The 23,531-nt window shown below is 39.8% G+C and overlaps 1 protein-coding gene across 1 annotated transcript in view; it reads left to right on the top strand.

Moving 5' to 3' along the window:
• Positions 1 to 22,917, top strand: part of SPOCK1 (SPARC (osteonectin), cwcv and kazal like domains proteoglycan 1) — a 564,419-nt gene extending 541,502 nt beyond the window's left edge. The window contains exons 9-11 of the mRNA XM_065918592.1: positions 6,729 to 6,791; positions 18,864 to 19,001; positions 19,438 to 22,917. Of these exons, the coding sequence (XP_065774664.1) occupies positions 6,729 to 6,791; positions 18,864 to 19,001; positions 19,438 to 19,628 (392 nt within the window). The 3' untranslated portion in view covers positions 19,629 to 22,917. The remainder of the gene's footprint in view (positions 1 to 6,728; positions 6,792 to 18,863; positions 19,002 to 19,437) is intronic.
• Positions 22,918 to 23,531: the final 614 nt, after the last annotated feature.

Below are 23,531 nucleotides of genomic sequence, written 5' to 3'. Positions count from 1 at the left end.
AAGATGACTTAATTACTACTGCTCTGGGGCAAGAATCCTTTAGAAGAAATGGAGCTGCCTTCATAGTCAACAAGAGTTCAAAATGCAGTACTTGGATGCAACTTCAAAGGCAGAATGATCTTTATCCCATTCCAAGGCAAACCATTCAACATCTCAAAAATTCAAATCTATGCTCAAATTTCTCCAAGCCAGGCTTTAGCAATTCGTGAACCATGAACTTCCAGATGTCGAAGCTGGCTTTAGAAAAGGCAGCGGAATCAGAAATCAAATTGCCAACATCCACTGGATCATCGAAAAAGCAAGAGAGTTCCAGGAAAACCTCTATTTCTGCTTTATTGACTATGCCAAAGCCTTTGACTGGGTTGATCACAATAAACTGTGGAAAATTCTGAAAGAGATGGGAATACCAGACCACCTGACCTGCCTCTTGAGAAACCTGTATGCAGGTCAGGAAGCAATGGTTAGAACTAGACATGGAACAACAGACTAGTTCCAAATCAGGAAAGGAGTACGTCAAGGCTGTATATTGTCACCCTGCTTATTTAACTTATATGCAGAGTACATCATGAGAAACGCTGGGCTGGATGAAGCACAAGCTGGAATAAAGACTTCCAGGAAAAAAATCAATAACCTCAGATATGCAGATGACACCATTCTTATGGCAAAAAGTGAAGAAGAACTAAAGAGCTTCTTGATAAAAGTGAAAGAGGAGAGTGAAAAAGTTGACTTAAAGCTCAACATTCAGAAAACTAAGATCATGGCATCCAGTCCCGTCACTTCATGGCAAATAGATGTGGAAACAGTGGCTGACTTTATTTTTCTGGGCTCCAAAATCACTGCAGATGGTGATTGCAGCCATGAAATTAAAAGATGCTTACTCCTTGGAAGGAAAGTTATGACCAACCTAGACAGCATATTAAGAAGCAGGGTAATTACTTTGTCAACAAAGGTCCATCTAGTTAAGGTTATGGTTTTTCCAGTGGTCATGTATGGATGTGAGAGTTGGACTATAAAGAAGGCTGAGCGCCGAAGAGTTGATGCTTTTGAACTGTGGTGTCAGAGAAGACTCTTGAGAGTCCCTTGGACTGCAAGGAGATCCAACCAGTCCATCCTAAAGGAGATCAGTCCTGGGTGTTCATTGGAAGGGCTGATGTTGAAGCTGAAGCTCCAATACTTTGGCCACCTAATGCGAAGAGCTGACTCATTGGAAAAGACCCTGATGCTGGGAAAGATTGAGGGCAGGAGGAGAAGAGGACGACAGAGGATGAGATGGCTGGATGGCATCACCAACTCAATGGACATGGGTTCGGGTGGACTCAGGCACTTGGTAATGGACAGGGAGGCCTGGCGTGCTGCAGTTCATGGGGTTGCAAAGAGTCGGACATGACTGAGTGACTGAACTGGAACTGGATGCCCCAACCCACTGATACCTAAGAAGCTGAAGTTGACCAGTTCTATGAAGACCTACAACATCTTCTACAACTAACACAAAAGATGTCCTTTTCATCATTGGGGATTGCAATGCCAAAGTAGGAAGTCAGCAGAAACCCAGAAGAACAGGCAAGTTGGACCTTGGAGTACAAAATTAAGCAGGGCAAAGGCTAACAGAGTTTTGTCAAGAGAATGCACTGGTCATAGCAAACACACTTTCCCAACAACACAGGAGACAACGCTACACATGGACATTACCAGATGGTCAATAGTGAAATCAGATTGATTATAGTCTTTGCAGCTGAAGATGAGGAAGCTCTATACAGTCAGCAAAAACAAGACCTGGAGTTGACTGTGGCTCAGATCATCAGCTTCTTGTTGAAAAATTCAGGCTTAAATTGAAGAAGGTAGGGAAAACTACTAGGCCGTTCAGGTATGATCTAAATCAAATTCCTTATGATTATATAGTGGAGGTGATGAATGGATTCAACAGATTTTTTCTGGTAGACAGATTGCCTGAAGAACTATGGACAGAGGTTTGTACCACTGTATAGGAGGCAGTGACCAAAATCATGTCCAAGAAAAAGAAATGCAAGATGGCAAGGTGGTTGTCTAGGAGACTTTACAGATAGTTGAGGAAAGGAGAGAAGCGAAAGGCAAAGGAGAAAGGGAAAGATATACCCAACTGAATGTAGAGTTCCAGAGAACAGCAAGGAGAGAGAAGAAGGCCTTCTTAAATGAACAATGCAAAGAAATAGAGGAAAACAATATCATTGGAAAGACTAGAAATCTCTTTAAGAAAACTGGAGATATCAAGGGAACACTTCATGAAAGGATGGGAGTCAAAAAGGACAGAAATGGTAAGGACCTAACAGAAGCAGAAGAATTTAAGAAGCGATAGCAAGAATACACAGAATTTGACAAAAAGGTCTTAATGAACCAGATAACCACGATGATGTGGTCACTCACCTAGAGTTGGATATCCTGGAGTGTGAAGTCAAGTTGGTCTTAGGAAGCATTGCTACCAGTAAAGCTAGTGGCAGTGATGGAATTCCAGCTGACTGATTTAAAATCCAAAAGTTGACGCTGTTAAAGTGCTGCATTCAACATGTCAGCAAATTTGGAAAACTCAGCAGTGGCCACAGGACTAGAAATGGTCAGTTTTCATTCCAATCCCTAAGAAAGGAACTGCAAAAGAATGATCAATCTACCATATAATTGCACTCATTTCACATGCTAGCAAGGTTATGCTCAAAATCCTTTAAGGTAGGCTTCAATAGTATGTAAACTGAGAATTTCCAAATGTACAAACTGGGTTTTGAAGAGGCAGAGGAACCCGAGATTGAACTGCCAACATCTGTTGGATCATGGAGAAAGCAAGGGAGTTCCAGAAAAACCATCTACTTCTGCTTCACTACTTTGGGCTTCCCTTGAGGCTCAGCTGGTAAAGAATCTGTCTCCCATGTGGGAGACCTGGGTTCAGTCCCTGGGTTGGGAAGATCCCCTGGAGAAGGGAAAGGCTACCCACTCAGGTATTCTGGCCTAGAGAATTCCTTGGACTATATAGTCCATGGGGTTGCAAAGGGTCAGGCATGACTGAGAGACTTTCACTTCACTACTTCACTGACTGTGCTAAAGCCTGAGACTGTGTGGATCACAACAAACTGTGGAAAATTCTTAAAGAGGTACCAGACCACCTTTCCTGTCTCCTGAGAAACCTGTATGTTGGTCAGGAAGCAACAGTTAGTACTGGACATGGAACAATGGACAATTTTTCAAATTTTTCAAAATTGGGAAAGGAGTACAACAAGGCTATATATTGTCACTCTGCTTATTTAACTTGTATGCAGCATACATCATGAAAAATGCCAGAGTGGATGAATCACAAACTGGAATCAAGATTGCTAGGAGAAATATCAACCACCTTAGATATGCAGATGATACCATTCTAATGGCAGAAAATGTAGAGGAACTATTGATGAGGGTGAAAGAAGACAGTGAAAAAGCTGGCTTGAAACTCAGCATTCAAAAAACTAAGATCATGGCATCCACTCCCATTTCTTCGTGGCAGATAGAAGGGGAAAAGTGGAAGCAATAACAGATTTTATTTTCTTGGGCTCTTAAGTTGCTGTGGACAATGACTACAGTCATGAAATTAAAAGATGCTTGCTCCTTGGAAGAAAAGCTATGGCAAACCTAGACAGCATACTAAAAAGCAAAGACATCACTTTTCCAACCAAGGTCCATGTAGTCCAAGCCATAGCTTTTCTAGTGGTCATATACAGATGTTAGAGTTGGGCCATTTAGAAGGCTGTTGTTTTTCAGTCACTAAGTTGTGTCCAACTCTTTGCAACACCATGGACTGCAGCATGCCAGGCCTCCTTGTCCTTCACCATCTCCCAGAGTTTGCTCAAACTCATGTCCATTGAGTTGATGAGGCGATCCAACCATCTCATCCTCTGTTGCCCCCTTCTCCTCCTGCCCTCAATATTTCCCAGCTCAGGACCTTTTCCAGTGAGTCAGTCCTTCACATCAGGTGGCCCAAGTATTGCAGCTTCATCTTCAGCATCCGTCCTTCCAGTGAATATTCAGGGTTGATTTCCTTAGGGATTGACTAGTTTGACCTCCTCGCTGTTCAAGGGACTCTCAAGAGTCTTTTCCAATACCACAATGCGAAAGCATCAATTTTTTGGTCTTCTTTATGGTTCAACTCTCACATCCATACATGACTACTGAAAAACCCATAACTTTGACTTACAGATCTTGGTTGGCAAAGTGATATCTCTGCTTTGTAATATTCTGTCTAGGTTTGTCATAGCTTTTTCCCCTAGGAGCAAACATCTTTTAATTTCATGGCTGGACTCACTGTCTGCAGGGATTTTGGAGCCCGAGAAAATAAAATCTGTCACTGTTTCTACATTTTCCCCATCTATTTTCCAAGAAGTTATGGGAGTGGATGCTATGATCTTAGTTTTTTGAATGTTGAGTTTCAAGCCAGTTTTTTCACACTCCTCTTTCACTCTCATCAAGAAGCTCTTTAGTTCCTCTTTGATTTCTGCCTTTAGAAAAGAAGTCTGAGGGCCGAAGAATTGATGCTTTTAAATTGTGGTGCTTCAGAAGGCTCTTGAGAGTCCCTTGGAAAGCAAGGAGATCAAACCAGTCAATCCTAAAGGAAATCAACACTGAATATTCATTAGAAGGACTGATGTTGAAGCTAAAGCTCTAATACTTTGGCCACCTGATGCAAAGAGCTGACTCATTGGAAAAGATACTGATGCTGGGAAAGATTGATGGCAAAAGGAGAAGGGGGCAGCAGATGATATAGTTAGATAGCATCAATGACTCAATGGATATGAATGAACAAACTCAGGGAGGTAGTGAAGGACAGGAAAGCCTGGCGCATCGCCATCCATGGGACCGCAAAGAGTTGGACTTAGTGACTAAACAACAACAACCACAGCCTCCTACCATTAATCTTTTTATCAGAATTTTCCTGAATATTCTTGTTTTTATGTTTATTGTTGTATGTCCTGTAGGTTTGAACTCTTTGAATTTTATAATCAGTTTATTCTGTTTAAAAATCTTACTGGTATTTCTTTAGAATCAGACAAAATTAGAGAGAGTTGAGAGCTATATAATATTGACTCCTTTTATCCTAGAACACTTTGTCTGTTAACCAGTGGAGCTATAAGTTTTATTCTCACAGATATACTTCCCTTGTGCTTATTATTGTTGCCAGTGTAAACAAAATCCATTTTTCTCATTTTATTTATGATACTTATTCTGGTTGGCTTCCTTGAATTTTTCAGGTGTGCAGTCATATTATCTGGAAAGAGTGATAATTTTTTCTCTTTTCAATTTTTATACCTCATTTATTTCTCTTTTCTAATCACATCAGCTGGCCCTTCCAAATCGATCTTAATAATAATAGCCATGATTTTTACTTCAATAGGAATGCTTGTAGTGGTTCATCATTAACCGTAATGATAGTTTTGGGCTTGAGTTCATAGAAAATCATGTGGTTTTAGCCCCAGAGTCCAGGTGGGGGCTGAGTGAAGCAACGTCTTAGATCTAATGATTATCTGGGGGTATAATGCCAGGCCCCTAGAATGAGGTGACTGCCTTAACCAGAGGTATGTAAGTGCCCTGATTGGAAAGAGTGATATTTTTTTCCACAATCAGAATGTTGTGGTCTCTGTGGGAAGACTGTGAGCAGTCTTCCTATGAGCAGAGCCTCCCAGGGCCATAGCATCTGCAATGGCAGGTCATGGTAAAATTTAAGATTAGTGAGATCCCCCTTCTTTTTGCTTGGAGTGGAAGTCAAAAGGGTACGACACACTTCCATGTGCCCTCTTTAGCCATGTGGCTCCCACTCTATCAGCCCTGCACTTGAGTTTGTTTGTAACGGCATTTGTTTTTTAAATGAGACTTGGAGGCTGAGCATTATAAAGAGACTGGTCCAAAGTATTAATACTTAGCTAGGAGGTGGCAGAATCCAGAGTCAAGGTGTTACTCTTCTATACTCACTGCTTCTCTATATCTCTTCTGTACCTTCAGAGTTGTCCTTAGAGACCTATGTTTGACTTTCCTGGGGTAGTGAGTCATGAAGTCAGAAGTAGCCATTGTAATCCTATTTCTATCCTGCAAGAAGACGTGGGATAGATAGTTTTTGTCCCAGTCTGTGGATTTAGCACATGTACCCACTAATAACCTTTCATCCTGGTTCTCAGCTCATATAATCTTGGCTGACAGGAGACTTTTTCTTATATGCTCAGTCGCTCAGTCGTGTCCAATTCTTTGCAACCCCATGGACTGTAGCCAGCCAGGCTCCTCTGTTCATGAAATTTTCTAGACAAGAATACTGGAGTGGGTTGCCATTTCCTACTCCAGAGGCTCTTCCTGACCCAGGGAGCAAACCTGAGTGGTCTCTTGTGTCTCCTCTATTGGCACACAGATTCTTTACCACCATACCACCTGAGGTGGTAAATATGAGGAAGTAAATAATGAAATCACCCTACTAGACAATTGATATCTGCTTAAACTGGTGGTGAGAAGAAAGATTCCTAGACATGCAAATAGCCCCCAAATACTATTTTAAGTACCTAGTGGTATAGGATGTTTTTTTTAAAATTAGTAACACTAATGGCCTGAATTTGTTTTGCTGCAAAGTAACAGCAGATGGAGTAATTCCACTCCCAGGTGTGTCATTGTCTACATTTCACGTCAAGAGTGAAACCAATCATTAGAGATTATATCCCTTACCATCTGGAAACTGACTTTCATAAATTATTTTTTAGGTCTCCCTTGCCAGAATGAAATGAACAGGATCCAGAAGTTGAGCAAAGGGAAAAGCCTGTTGGGTAAGTACCATTTCTTGCTACTCATTTAAACAACTAATTAAACCATCCGTGTCTTGTGTAATATCTAGCACAGCAACGGTTATTCAATTAGGGACCAGTGCTTTGTGAAAGAAATGCCTCATTTTACCCAAGACAAGGTTCTTCTAGGAAGCTGGTAATATGCCACAGGACATACTCTTGAGGATCAGAGAGCCGGCTGAGAAATGCTACATGCTCCGTCAGTTGGAAGAGAGATCAAAGGTGAACCCAGGACCAGTAGGCAGGTCACCAGAGCTGAAATTGAGCACCGTCTTTACTGCTAACTATTACCTGATCTTGGATTTTTTTTTCTTTCAAGTATGGCCATTAAATGCAGCTCTCAAGTGTTCCAAGTTAAAATGATAAAATCTATAAATTATAGAATTTCGTATATTCCCCAGATCAAGGTGTCCATTAAAGGAGGAAGATGAGCTGATTCCTTTCTAAATTTACCAGACAGGGTCCAAGGACTTGAGTGCACTTCAACACATTTCTGTTTCATTTGCATGATCCCTGGACTCTGTCTTTACATTTCTCCTCTTATCTTTTATCCCAATGTTGAGGTGGAAGCTAGTGGGGTGTGTGTGTGTCTTTCCCTGGCATGCACATCTGTGGCTGGCTGTTGAAGGTTCCCTTTTGCCCCATACCCTCCTTTCTGCAGCACTCCTGTAGTTGTGGTACTCAGACCAGGCCACTGCTGAGATAATCACAAACACCTCATTTGTTTGCCCAAAAAGAGTCTGCATTGCTTCCCTTGCTTTTTAAAAAGAGAACTGACAGCCACAACACAATAATTCAGGATTATTCTCATTAAGCATTCAGGAGCAGGTGCATCCCCTAAACAGCCTGCCATTTCAGGCAGTTATCTCTTTATTTTCTTGAAGGAAATGGGCAAAGTTGTTGCAGATTGTCAATTGGAGATGGTCTGCAAACTTGGGCCATTTCTCTTCATCTGATTTTCAGGTCACCTCAAAGTGGATCTTATTTCTTCCTTCTACTTTTAAAAATTACTTATTTCACTGGCTTGCCTCAGACTTTCCATTTCTGATAACACCCTTTTCAACTCATCAAGAACTCAAGAGTTTTGTGATCTGGACACGAGTGTAGGTTCTTTCCTGATGTTGAAAGACACAAAAGCATCTTTCTGGATCTCTCTTCCATGGGGCTTTCCTCCAGTGCAAGGACTTGTGTTTAATGATCTGATGCTTCCACGTGGGAGGTTATTTTGGGTTTGAGTGATGTGCTTAAGAGAACTAATAGTGCTTTTAAAAAAAAAATTATTTTGGATATATGGATATCTTCTTACTGCTTCATTAATAATGATATATTTGTAAAGTAATGTGGTCTGAGATAATATGTCTCATCTTTTATTTTCTCCAGTTCATAGGAATAAAAGGCCTACCTCTTTCCTACTGTGAATCCCACCTAGTTTTGAAATGCACTTTATCACACCTCTCCACATAAGGGATATTATTCTAGCTGACTCATAAAAATACCATTTATCTGCCTACAAATTATTTTTTTGCATGGGGAAATCTAATATAATAAATGTGTATTCAGGGGCATTCACATTCTGAGCAAAAACAAGCAATAACAAATTATAATCAGGTATGATTACTGCCTACTTAGAGAAAAATGATAATTTTATTACATTATAGATATAGAACAGCACCTGCTTCTAACCATCCTGGGGGCTCAACCTGGTATGCATTTTTGTGCTCTATTAAATGCTCTTGTTTTCCAACTGCAGCTCAAGGATAAGGATCAGCATTTCCTCAGCTTTCTATTTGCTGGCAAAATCTTCTCTGCTTTTTGTTTATTGAAAGCATCTTCTTTTCCCCTCTTCCTCCTGTTCCCTGAAGACCAGGAGTGCTGTGCACTGACTGAACATCTAAGTTAGAATATGAGCGCTACTTCCTTGTGGCACCAGCAGAATTATTTTTCACTGGGGAAATGTCCTTTCTGTGATCTCATTTGATCCTTGAGAGCCTAGTCATCTTGGAATGGTGATCACTGTTTGAGTAGTTGCTAGACTTGAGTACTTTGTTGAGTAGTAGCTGGATCTGAGGTTACTGCTGGCCTTAGCACCCTTTTTTCCAGGTCTAGTCTGAGAAATAAAAGGTAAATTTAAAAACAGTCATTCTAAAAAAACAAAAATCACAAAATTAGGCAGTAGAAATCTAGAGTGGTAAGCAGAGACCTCCATCCTCAGATGACTGACATATATTGTTACTACTTAGGTCACACTGAGGAGACTTATCCCATAGTAAATGAGCACACAATCATCAAACACATCCTAAGAAAAATGAAAAAAAAAAAAAAACCTGCCATAACTAAATATTACCTACAGTTGAGTGAGAATCAGATTGGTATCACTGATTTAAGAGGAGAAAATCACTTTGAACTGGAAATATTAAATTTATCTCAGTGATCATCCAAGTGTGATGGCAGAGATATTCTCAAACCACAGATTCAGTAAACTTATTAACCCAAAACTTACTAAAATATCACAAAAGGTTTTAATATGCAGAAGACAAATAATCCCAGAAGGAATTATTTCCTTTCCATATTTTATCTAAATAAGGCATGCTGCTAAATCTAAATAAATAAGAACAATAAAAATATTTTGATAGCAAGGTAGAATCAACATTTCAGACTGCTGGGGGGGGGTCAGTGAAAAAATATGTTAAACTTTTTATTTATTCAGAAATAAAACACAGATTAGAGCTTATTAGGGAAAATATACTTCTCTCTGTATTTTAAGGTAACAATAAAAATGTTGGAAAAAGAATATATAGTTTTAAATGTATGAGGGAAAACCATGGAAAAAGAAAATTTGATCATTTCAACAAAAGAAGGAAAGAGGGAAGATAGGAAACACAAAGTACAGTGGTAGATATAAAAACAAGCATGTCAAAAAATAAATAAATAAATAAATAAATAAAACAAGCATGTCTGTAATCACAATAAATGTGAATGGGCCAAACTCATTTATTATGAGACAGAGACTATTAAAAGCTGCCTACTTTGTTTTCAGTTCTTAAGAGAACGATGTAATATTATCTTGCTGAAATGTTTCTTTTACTATACTATTACTATGTCTCAACAGGTATACCTATAATTTTAAAACAAAATGTAACATTATAATGTAACTATATATGCACCCAGCATAGGAGCACTGCAATATATAAGGCAAATATTAATAGCCATAAAAGGAGAAATTGATAGTGATACACTGAAAGTAAGGGACTTTAACAGACGATCCAGACACAAAATCAATAAGGAAATACAAACCTTGGATGATACATTAGACCACATGGACTTTATTTATAGAACATTCCATCTAAAAGCAGCAGAATACACATGGAACATTCTCCAGGATTAATTACATGCTGGGCCACAAAGCAAGTCTTGGTAAATTTAAGAAAACTCAAATCATATCAAGCATCTTTTCTGACCACAATGCTGTGAGATTAGAAATCAACTAAAAGAAAAACACTGTAAAAACACAAATATGTGGCAGCTAAACAATATGCTACTAAAGCAATGGATAACTGAAGAAATCAAACAAGAAATAAAAAAATACCTAGAGACAAATCACAATAAAAACATGACCATCTAAAACCTATGAGACACAGCAAAAAAGCAGTTTTAAGAGAAAAGCTTATAGCAATGCAATTTTACCTCAGAAAACAAGAAAAACCCCAAATAAACAACCTAACCTTATGCCTGAAGCAACTAGAGAAAGAATAATGAAAACTCAAAGTTAGTAGACAGAAAGAAACCATAAAGATCAGAGCTGAAATAAATGAAATAGAGAAAACAATAGAAAAGATCAATGAAACTAAAAGCTGATTTTTTGAAAAGATAAACAAAATTGATAAACTTTTAGCCAGATTTATCATGAAAAAAAGGGAGAGTACTCAATGAATTTAGAAATATAAAAGGGGAAGTTACAATGAACACCACAGAAATACAAAAGATCATAATAGACAGCTACAAGCAACTATATGCCAATAAAATGGACAACAAAGAAGAAATGGGTGAATTCTCAGAAAGATGCAACCTTCCAAGACTGAACCAGGAAAAAATAGAAAATATGAACAGACTAATCATAAGCACTGAAATTGAAACTGTGATTTAAAAACTCCCAACAAACAAAAGTCCAGGATCAAATGGCTTCACAGGTGAATTCTTTCAGTTATTTCGTAAAGAGCTGACACCTATCCTTCTGAAACTCTTCCCAAAAATTGCAGAGGAAGGAACATTCCCAAACTCTATCCATGAGGCCACCATCACCCTAATACAAAAAACAGACAAGATCACACATAGAAAGAAAATTGTAGGGTTGACATAGACATACTACTACATTTAAAATAGACAATGGACAGAGATCTGCTGTATAGCACAGGGGACGCTTCAATAGTCTGTAATAAAGTAAATAGGAAAATAATTTCAAAAAGAATAAGTAAGAGTGAAGTCACTCAAGTCATGTCTGACTCTTCGTGACCCTCTGGACTGTAGCCTGCCAGACTCCCCATCCATGGGATTTTCCAGGCAAGACTACTGGAGTGGGTTGCCATTTCCTTCTCCAGGGGATCTTCTTGACCCGGGGATTGAACTCATTTCTCCTGCATTGCAGGCAGACTCTTTATTGTCTGAGCCACCAGGGAATCCAGACATATGTATGTGTATAACTGAATCACCTTACTGTACACCTGAAACTAACACAACATTGTTAATCCACTGTAGTTCAATATAAAAAATTTTTTAAAGGAAACACACATAAAAACAACAGAACTGCAAGGAGGAACTGTCATACCTAACCTATTCAGAGACTTGACTATAACTCTTCTTGAGAACTTATAGTTCAAGAAGACAAAAGGAGAAATGAACAATATAATTCATTAGCATTTTAATATATGTATTCTTGTACACAGGCATAGAATAGATGGTCTTTTCAAACACACATGACATTTGTCATGGATGATATATAGAAAACTAAAAAACACTGATGAAAGAAATCAAAGATGACACAAATAGTTGGGTAAATATACCATGTTCGTGGATCAGAAGAATCAATATAGTGAAAATAAGTACACTACCCAAAGCAATCTACAGATTCAGTGCAATCCTTATCAAGCTACCAATGGTATTTTTCAGAGAACTAGAACAAATAATTTCACAATTTGTATGGAAATACAAAAACCTTGAATAGCCAAAGCAATCTTGAGATGGAAGAGTGGAACTGGAGCAATCAACCTGCCTGACTTCAGGCTATACTACAAAGCAACAGTCATCAAGACAGTATGGTGCTGGCAAAAGACAGAAACATAGATCAGTGGAACAAAATAGAAAGCCCAGAGACAAATCCACACACCTATGGACACCTTATCTTTGACAAAGGAGGCAAGAATGTACAATGAAGAAAAGACAATCTCTTTAACAAGTGGTGCTGGGAAAACTGGTCAGCCACTTGTAAAAGAACAAAACTAGAACACTTTCTAACACCATACACAAAAATAAACTCAAAATGGACTAAAGATCTAAGTGGAAGACCAGAAACTATAAAACTCCTAGAGGAAAATATAGGCGAAACACTGTCTGATGTAAATCATAGCAGGATCCTGTATGACCCACCTCCCAGAGTAATGGAAATAAAAGCACAAATAAACAAATTGGATATAATTAAACTTAAAAGCTTTTGCACAATGAAGGAAACTATAAGCAAGGTGAAAAGATAGCCTTCAGAATGGGAGAAAATAATAGCAAATGAAGCAACTGACAAAGAATTAATCTCAGAAATATACAAGCAACTCCTGCAGCTCAATTCCAGAAAAATAAATGACTCAATCAAAAAATGGGCCAAAGATCTAAACAGACATTTCTCCAAAGAAGACATACAGATGGCTAACAAACACATGAAAAGATGCTCAACATCGCTCATTATCAGAGAAATGCAAGTCAAAACCTCAGTGAGGTACCATTACACGCCAGTCAGGATGGCTGCTATCCAAAAGTCTACAAGCAATAAATGCTGGAGAGGGTGTGGAGAAAAGGGAACCCTCTTACACTGTTGGTGGGAAGGCAAACTAGTACAGACACTATGGAGAACAGTGTGGAGATTCCTTAAAAAACTGGAAATAGAACTGCCATATGACCCAGCAATCCCACTGCTGGGCATACACACCAAGGAAAGCAGAATTAAAAGAGACGTGTGTACCCCAGTGTTCATCGCAGCATTGTTTACAATAGCCAGGACATGGAAGCAACCTAGATGCCCATTAGCAGATGAATAGATAAGGAAGCTGTGGTACATTTACACAATGGAATATTACTCAGCTATTAAGAATGCATTTGAATCAGTTCTAATGAGGTGGATGAAACTGGAGCCTATTATACAGAGTGAAGTAAGTCAGAAACAAAAACACCAATCTATGTATTAATGCATATGTATGGAATTTAGGAAGATGGTAACAATGACCCTATATATGAGACAGCAAAAGAGACACAGATGTAAAGAACAGACTTTTGGACTCTGGGAGAAGGCAAGGGTAGGATGATTTGAGAGAATAGCATTGAAACATGTATATTATCACATGTGAAATAGATCACCAGTCCAGGTTCAATGCATGAGATGGTGCTCAGGGCTGGTGCACTGGGATGACCCTGAGGGATGGGATGGGGAGGGAGGTGGCAGGGAGGGTCACGATGGGGAACACATGTACACCCATGGCTGATTCATGTGAATGTATGGCAAAACCCACCACAATATTGTAATTAACCTCTGATTAAAATAAAAAGAAAATAAAAAGCAGAAATAGAGTCATAGGAAAAAAAAAGCTAAAACTAAATATCTCAAAAAAGTACCATAGATCATATTCATTCTCCACAAGTGGAATTCAAAAAAGAGATTATCCAATCTTACATGTCTAGATTTTTTTTATAGTCAAAAATGAATAAAGTAAAAATACAAAACATTTAGATCTGAATGAAAATGAAAGCACTGTGTGCCAGAGAGAGAGAGAAGCAACTAAAATAAAACTTAGAGGAACATTCATGGCTTCAAATGCATTTCTGGAAAAAAAAAAACCACTAAAATTTCAAATAAAAAAACTGTAAGGACAATGCAGTTAAGACTAAAGCAAAAACAGATCAAATAGACAAACCTTTGACAACATGAAAGTCTCAAATGCTCTCATGAGTTTAAAAATGGGATGTAACCTCAGATATGCACATGTGCATGCTCAGTTGTGTCCAACTCTTTTCAATCCTATGGATTGTAGCCTGCCAGGCTCCTCTGTCCATGGGATTCTCCAGGCAGGAATACTGGAGTGGGTTACCATTTCGTCCTCCAGGGGATCTTCCTGACCCTGGGATTGATCCCATATCTCTTGCAACTCCTGCATTGGCAGGCAGATTCTTTTACCACTGAGCCACCTGGGAAGCCTTGTAACCACAGATATAGATGCATGCTATAAATGTGTGGTTCTGAAACTTCACTGTGCATCAGAAACACTTGGAGAGTTTATTACAGTTTTCTAGGCCCTACTGTCAAAGTTTTTAACTCAGTAGGTTTGGGGTAGGCTCAAAAATTTTCTAAGCTATTTCCCACTGATGCTGCAGCTGTTTCTGGGCCCACACTATGAAAACCATTGCTATAAACCAACTCATAGCAATTATGAAAACCTGACTGAAAAGGATACTATGAATTACCACATTTGGGTCATGAAGAAAAAGAAGACTCAACTAAGAAAACAAATTAATTTAAATCAAAATACAACTGTCACCTCCTAAAATAGGCACTAGGCTCAACATATTTCTACAGCTGAATACTTTATGGAGATCATTCTCATTTTATATAAAACATCTGGAGTATAGAAAAAGAAAAGTACCTGAATCAGTTTACAAAAGAGTTGCTTTGATAGAGAAAATGAACAAAATTATATACCTCTATCACTGAGTAACACAGATATAAAAGGATCAGCAAATTAAATCCAATATATCATGGCCAAGTAGTATTTATTCGAGGAAAACAGGTTTTTTTTTTTTTTTTAATTGTGCCACTCATTAGAAATATATAAAGGATTAAAAAAAATCCTATGATTCTCTCAAGTATTAAAAAAACTTTATTTAATCAGGAAGAAATAGAAAATCTGAAGAAACTAGTGAGGAGATTAAATCAATAATGAAAAGTCTCTCAGGAAAGAAAGGACCAAGAGCAGATAACTTCCCTGGTGATTTTCACCAGATATTTAAAGAAAAATACCAATCATTCTCAAACTCTTCCCAAAAATTTCAGAGGGGAGGAACACTCCCAAACTCATTTTAGGAAGCCAGAGTTACCTTGTTACTAAAGCCAGAAAAAACATTACAAGGAAACTACAGGCCAATATCCCAGATGAATATAGATGCACAAAAATAAATTTCTCAATAAAATACTAGTGAACCAAATTAAGCATCACATTAAAAGGATTATTCACCATGATCAAGTAGGATTTATTCCTGGGATGGTGATGATGGTTCTACACACACAAATCAGCCAAGTGATGCATCACATTAACAGAATGAAAGAAAAATATTATATGATCATCTCAATAGATGGAGTAAATCCATTTGACAAAACTCAACATCTGTTCATGATACAAACCTCAATAAATTATGTATTAAAGCAATGTACCCCAATTTAATAAAGGCCACATATGACAACCACAGCTAGCATCCTATTCAATGGTAAAAGGTTTAAAGCTTTTCCTCTTAAGATCAAGAAAAAGACAAAGGTATCACCACTCCTATTCAAAGTAATACTGGAAGTCCTAGACAGAGCAATCAGGCAAGAAATAAGTCATCCAAGGTGGAAAGGAATATGTAAAATTTTCTTTGTTTGCAGATGATACAATTTGCAGTAGTCAACAGGGACATGAAAAGGTGCTCAGCATCACTAGTCATCAGGGAAATGAAAACCAAAACCACAATAAGATATCAGCTTCTGCCTGTGAGATTCATGAAAAAGGAATAACAGGAATAAAAAATGTTGGCAAGGATGTGGGAAAAGGAGAACTGTTGTGCACTGTTGCTGGGGTTATAAATTGGTACAGCCACAAGGGAATAAAAAAAACAGTATTGAGGTTCTCCCCCCAAATTAAAAAAAAAAAACTACTATATGATCCAGTGGAGAAGGCAATGGCACCCCACTCCAGTACTCTTGCCTGGAAGATCCCATGGAGGAGCCTGGTGGGCTGCAGTCCACGGAGTCGCTAAGAGTCGGACACGACTGAGCAGCTTCATTTTCACTTTTCACTTTAATGCATTGGAGAACGAAATGGCAACCCATTCCAGTGTTCTTGCCTGGAGAATCCCAGGGACAGGGGAGCCTGGTGGGCTGCTGTCTATGGGGTCGCACAGAGTCGGACACGACTGAAGCGACTTAGCAGCAGCAGCAGCAGATGATCCAGAAATTCACTACTGGGGATATATTCAAAGGAAATGAATATACTACAGAGAAATCTGCACACTCATGTTCACATTAGCCAAGATATGAAAACAACCTAAGTGTTCTTCGATGGGTGAATGGATAAAGATGTGTATGCATTGGTGTGTGTGTGTGCGTGCAAGTATATGTGTGTGCAAGTTTATAACAGTATATCATTCATCCATAAAAAATAAAGGAAACTCTGCCAATTGCAACAACATGGATGGATATTGAGAGCATTATCCTAAGTGAAATAAATCAGAGAAAGAAAATACCATATGGTCACTTGTATGTCTAATCTTAAACTCATGAAGAAATATTAATAGATAAGACTTGTGATAAACACAGGCAGGGTATTGACAGTTGGCGAATTGAATGAAGGTGGTCAAAAGGTACAAACTTCCAGTTAAGAGATAAATAAATATTGAAGATATAACACACAACACAATATCGATAGTTAACGCCACAGTATAGTAGATATGAAAGTGTTAAGAGAGTAAATCCTGAGAGTTCTCACAAGGAAAAAAACTTTTTTTCTATATGAGATGTTGGATGTAACCAAAATTTATTGTGCTTATCATTTCACAGTATATAAGTCAAACCATTATACTGTACACCTTAATCTTCTACAGTGCTGTATGTCAATTATGTGTGTGTGTTCTCACTTGCTTAGTTGTGTCCAAATCCATGCAGCCCCATGGACTGTAGCCTGCCAGGCTCCTCTGTCCATGGAATTTCCCAGGCAAGAATACTGGAGTGGATTGCCATTTCCTCCTCCAAGGCATCTTCCTGACTCAGGGGTCGAACCCATGTCTCTTGTGTCTTCTATATTGGCAGGCGGATTCTTTACCATTAGCACCACCTGGAAAGACCATGCCAGTTACATGTTGATTATATTTCAATAAAACTTGGAAAACTTCTGAAATAAAAGAGTAGAACCACAGGGAAAAGTTGAACTCATGATCAAAGAAGGAATCCTTTCTAACCTTGAGTAAGTCATAGGCCCCTGAAAACTTCACTAGGTTATAATGAAGCATGCCATTCTTTCTTGCTGGCTCGACAGCAAACATTGTCCAATGTGTGAACCCTCTTGTCTGTCTTCAGTTCAGTTGTTACTCAGTCATGTCTGACTCTTTGAGACCCCATGGACTGCAGCACGCAAGGCTTCCCTGTTCATCACCAGCTCCTGGAGCTTGCTCAAACTCATGTCCATCGAGTCAGTGATGGCATCCAACCATCTCATCCTGTGTTGTCCCCTCCTCCTCCTGCCTTCAATCTTTCCCAGCATCAGGGTCATTTCAAATGAGTCAGTTCCTCATATCAAGTGGCCAAAGTACTGGAGTTTCAGCTTCAGCATCAGTCCTTCTAGTGAATATTCAGGACTAATTTCCTTTAGGATTGACTGGTTGGATCTCCTTGTAGTCCAAGGACTCTCAAGAATATTCTCCAACACCACAGTTCAAAAGCATCAAATCTTTGGTGTTCAGTTTTCTTTACAGTCCAATTCACATCCATACATGACTACTGGAAAAACCATAGCTTTGACTAGACGGACCTTTGTCAGCAAAGTAATGTCTCTGCTTTTTAATATGCTGTCTAGGTTGATCATAGCTTTTCTTCCAAGGAGCAAGCATTTTTTAATTTCATGGCTGCAGTCACCATCTGCAGTGGTTTTGGAGCCCAAGAAAATAAAATCTCTCACTGTTTCCATTGTTTCCCCATCTATTTGCCATGAAGTGATGGGACCCAATGCCATGATCTTCGTTTTTTGAATGTTGAGTTTTAAGCCAGCTTTTTCACTGTCATTTTCACTTTCATCAAGAGGCTCTTTAGTTCCTCTCCTCTTTCTGCCAGAAGGATGGTGTCATCTGCATATCTGAGGTTATTGATATTTCTCCCAGCAATCTTGATTCTGAGTTGTGCTTCACCCAGCCTGGCATTTCTCATGATGTACGCTGCATATAAGTTAAATAAGCAGGGTGACAATATACAGCCTTGATGTACTCCTTTCCCAATTTGGAACCAGTCTGTTGTTCCATGTCCAGTTCTAACTGTTGCCTCTTGACCTGCATACAGATTTCTCAAGAGGCAGGTATGGTGGTCTGGTATTCCCATCTCGAATTTTCCACAGTTCATTGTGATCTACATAGTCAAAGGTGTTGGCATAATCACTAAAGTAGAAGTAGATGTTTTTCTACATAAGTTGTCTGTTTTAGAAGGCATTAACTCTATCTGTGCACTTCTCTGATTCAAGTTCAGTTCATAAAGAATCTGCCTGTAATGCAGGAGATCCGGGTTTGATTTCTGGGTCAGGAAGATCCACTGGAGAGGAGATAGGCTACCCACTCCAGTATTCTTGGTCTTCCCTTGTGACTTAGCTGGTAAAGAATCCTCCTGCAATGCGGGAGACGTGGGTTTGATCCCTGGTTTGGGAAGATCCCTTGGAGAAGGGAAAGGCTATCCATTCCAGTATTCTGGCCTAGAGAATTCCATGGACTGTATAGTCCATGGGGTCACAAAGAGTCAGACACAACTAAGCAATTTTGACTTTCTGATTCAAGCTGTACCTTTTGTTCCCCCAGGAGCATTCATCCCTCGGTGTAATGAGGAGGGCTATTACAAAGCCACACAGTGCCACGGCAGCACGGGACAGTGCTGGTGTGTGGATAAATATGGCAACGAGCTAGCCGGCTCCAGGAAACAGGGTGCTGTGAACTGTGGTGAGTAAGGCCTTCTGCACCTGCCCCTCAGTGACCTCTAGAGACTCATAAGTACTCACTGTATGAGGATCTGGGTAGAAGAATCTCAAGAGGTCACTGTGGTCTACAGTGAGCAAGCTGACAATGGAGACACAGTAAACCTGGAATCACATGAGATGATGCATAGCTAGTTTTTTGAGTGGCAGGAGCTCACCATGACCATTGAACTGGACAGCAGTTTTTGACAGTCAGGGACTGGCTGCAGGCCAAGAGTAACTCTCAGGATAAACCTCCCTAGAATTCTGGAGCTTTAAACAGACTAAAGCTTGTGGTCCCTACCAGGTAGATGGGGATGCTCCCATGTTCAAAAGGTTAACTGCATGGTTTTGCCCTACAGCTAAGGAGGTCGTGAGGCATAAGTAGAAACTTACCTCCCATCTCTTCTTCCTCCTTTCAGAGGAGGAGCAGGAGACCTCGGGGGACTTTGGCAGCGGTGGCTCTGTGGTTCTGCTGGATGACCTGGAGGATGAGCAGGAGCTGGGACCCAAGGACAGACTGGGGAAGCCACGGGTGCATGCCCGGGCGGTGACGGAGGATGACGAGGATGAGGATGACGACAAAGAGGATGAGGTCGGGTACATATGGTAGTCCCCACACGGAGGAGGACACGAGGTCTGCACAGAATTGCAAGTCACTTCCCGTTCCTGCATTTGTCTCTAAGACTCCACAGCACACAGCCTCTTCTCCATCGTCGCCCTCTCCACCCAAGCTAGGGTTTTGGAAGACAACTCCTTGTTCCCGGATCATGCTGATTTTGCATACGGTGTGTGGGAAGACGGGTGTTGTGCTTTGTTTTTTAGACAGGGGAATGGCTGGCTGAATGAGAGCCTCCTTCCCTTCTGTGAGTTTTTTTACAACAAGCATGTGATGTATGTGGGATTCTGACAGTGCAGGGAGCCCCCACCCTCTAAACGTCAAAGACCCTTTCCAGTCACCCACATGGGTGGTTATTACAGCATGGTTCCCAGCCTTACCGTGTCTAAGTGCTTTTCTTGTGTCCTGTAGATGTTGTGGAAAACACGCCACACTGTACCTTTCCCCCCCTGCCCAACCTGCCCCCCCACCACCCCCAGTGTCTATTATTACAAATCAGTTTTTCACTTCACTCGATCTGGCTTCCTACAAATAACAGCCTTAATTCAGTCAAGAGTCCCTTTGGGGAATCAATTTTCTTTATTAAAAAAAGGTATCTGGATACTTCTGTCTGTATGTGCATAAATAGGTAAGTATATACAGAAGACACTGTATACACCACTCAGAAAAAAAGGGGGGGGGCATTGGATATCTATTAAAAAATTATTTGAAAAACAATTACACATTTGTCAGCTTGTCCAGACCTGGATCGTCATTTCTAGAATAGCAAATCTGTATCGAAGTCCTTTTTTTTTTGCACTACCAGTTGGCACTTATAGCCTGCAGGCTGAGGAGGCTGCTTCCATCTGCGGCGGCGGAGTTACTGGAAGCCTCTTTGATTTGGATAAGCCTCTGTCTGCCTAAATCGCTTTCCTCACAGAAGCCATGAGACTCCCACGTGGGCAGCTTCACAAGCCATTGCTCTCATTTCAGCTCCAACCCCGCTTCGGGCTGTGGCACTCCTGTCTGTGGCAGACCCCTCTCTCCCCTACCTACTCAAGGGCTTTTTTGTAAGGCAGGTACACATACCCCCTGCTCTCTAAGAAGACAGTATCCTTGCTGTTCCTTAGCAGAAGAAAATTTTGCATCCTTAACTCAATCTTTCAGTTTGGCCCCTATCTATTCACACATCATGATGAGGCTACAAAAGCTCTACAGATTTCTTTGATCACTTAACATTTGTAAACAATCTCAGATGGAGGCCCAGAAAGAACTTTATAACAGCACATGGGAAGCCAGGGTGGGATTTTTTAAGAGCTAATCCTGTCCTCATCCCCTCCCCCATACATGTGTCAAGGGACTCTTGAAGAAAGCCCTTCACCATTGCATTTCTTTGCCCTAAGTCAACTCCTGATTAGAATCCATCTCCAAATTTGATAGGGTCATCATCTCTACAATCTTTAGGATTTCTCCCAATACAAGTACCAAAGAGTAGTCTTCCAAGTGGCCCCATTTAGTTCAGTATGGGCCTTAAGCTCCTGCACAACCTGGTTTCCACCTTCCTCACCAGCCACCCAGCAAGGCTCTGTGGCCCACATTTGTTTTCTTCCCCTCCTGCGCTCCAGCCAGTCCACAAGGAGACCACACAAACTCAGGCAAAAAATATATTCAGCCAAACTATGATTATAGTGGTAGCTGACCAACCCCTACTCCAAACTGACAATTTGTTTCTACTTTACCAGCCCACCTCAAACTAGTATTTTTAAATCCCTGTGTTGGCCAGGCCCACTTGCCTTATCCCTGGAGTTGGCTCAGATGGGACATGAAATTACTTGATACACTGAACTTGTTCGGCCTGAAAGACATGAGTACAGCCAGGACCCTAGGTATCAGGTGACCATAGACAAGCTCTATATTGGGATCTCAACTCCATCACTTCTGTTTGAATTTTTTTTCTCACTTGAACAAAACTCTGAGATGATAATTTATAAAAAAAAAAAAAAAAAAAAACAGGCGCTTAATTGCAGCTAAATTATAATCACGTATATAAAAGAATCGAGACATATTAAAAAATCTCAGTCTAGGCCATCTGAGAAAACCATTGTTATCGTCTCCTCTGAGCTTAGAAAAATGCACAAGAGAATGAATTAAAATCGACAAATTGGTTTCACTTAGAGAAACTTCTAGGAACAGAGTGAAACACTGATTTTAATTTGCCTAATTATCTTATGACAAGTGTCAAATTAAGATGACACTTAAAGATCCTTAGCATTAACTTAATGATGGAGAAGAGTGCTCACTAGTCAATTCCCAGGAAGGTAATGAGATGCTTATTTTCAGAGATATTCCAAGAAGATATTTTGATTCATTAAAATATTAAATAAAAAGCCCTCCTAAGACTGGAACCCAAAATCAATGGAACAACATTAATGCCATTTTTCATGCCTCACTTTGGCAAGACAGCATTAGTTTTTTTCAAAGGTACTTTGCGTAAGTACTAAAGATGTGATTTTTTTAGTTACTTTGTCCTTAGAAGAATTTTTGCTTTTCTTTTTTCTTGGCAGGAGTCCTTTAGATAGTGACAAAGTATCCATCAAAATCTTGATTAAAAAATATAGTACTGTGATAACCATTCCCTTATTGTAGACAGGTATGGAGTTGAAACTTCAATGACTCATTTTTGGAACCTCCTTAGTGAATAGTTTTATTCTTATTCTATAAATGGTTCTTTAATTTGATACCATTTCCTTAGCATCTAAGTTAAGCCCCAGAATTTTCTTCCACAATGGTTAGTTATCTACCATATTAGTGTCTTTTTGTTTCCGTCAACATTCTAGGCATGTTGTAGGCAAGGTAGGGAATTCCCTCCTACTGAACCAGTTCTTCCTCCTTTATGCCCATCTTCCCACACCCAGCAGTGAATGACAACATGTCTGTCCAGGTCTGCCCCTCTCCTCTTCCCAGGATGCCATCTACAGTTTTGTTTTTAACCTTGACCACACTGTACAGTAACAAACAAGAGCCCTTTCTACAGTGGGTGGTTTTGGTCTTTTTATACCTTTTTCTCAAAGTCACTGATGTCTGTCTCTGTTCCATGTGTAGCAATGTAATGAGAGCCCACCAACTCCTGAGTGTCAAGTTTGTTGTCCCTGTTGTAGATGAAATAGTGAAGTAGATAAACCTAGTAAATTCTGAATGCTTTCCCATGTAGACTTATCTGGAATGTGAACACGACTCTTTTGGTTAATAGTAAATGCTTAACTGTAGTCCTGAGTAGGTGCATTTGTTTGTCTCAATAAATTTTAATTTGTCTGCAACGTCTGAGCATTTGTATCTTGTTAGCATGCACTTGCGCTCACCAGGCCATGTTCATACATCACCTCTGCAGAAGAGTTGGGCAAGTCAAGGGGGTAAGTAAATGCAAGGCTCTCTGTTAAGGCTTCTGTACATGGGAGGGTGCACCACATGCACCACGTGGTGGTGCAGCCTGGCCTGACCCTCTCAGAACACGCTGGCACACCCAAGCCCTGTGCCCGCTCAGCCTAGAATCTTAGCATCCAGTCCCTCTTTTTGCTGCTTTCTTCTTTCTCAAGCTACAACTTTGCTATTTCATCCTTATCCATCAGATTTCATTGTTGTCATCCTGTTTGCAACCTTAAGCTTTTTCAGTTCTTATTCCTTTCCTCCCTAGTCAGTTCTTCTCCAGTTCTCTTGGGAGAAAAGAAACAAAAACCAAAAAACTTCACAGGGACTCTGAGTTTTCCTCAGTTCATGGATTAACACACCATATGCTTGTCAAACATCAGAAAACACCCAATCGGAACAGAAATTATTTCCTTTCCACCTTATCCACATGAAGGCCAATGTATCTATGACTTAATTATACCCTGAGTGAGTAATTTCAGCACCAACTGAGGT

The sequence above is a fragment of the Muntiacus reevesi genome, chromosome 1, assembly GCF_963930625.1.
Source record: "Muntiacus reevesi chromosome 1, mMunRee1.1, whole genome shotgun sequence".
NCBI classification, from domain to species: Eukaryota; Metazoa; Chordata; class Mammalia; order Artiodactyla; family Cervidae; genus Muntiacus; species Muntiacus reevesi.
This window is presented reverse-complemented; position numbering and strand designations above follow the sequence as displayed.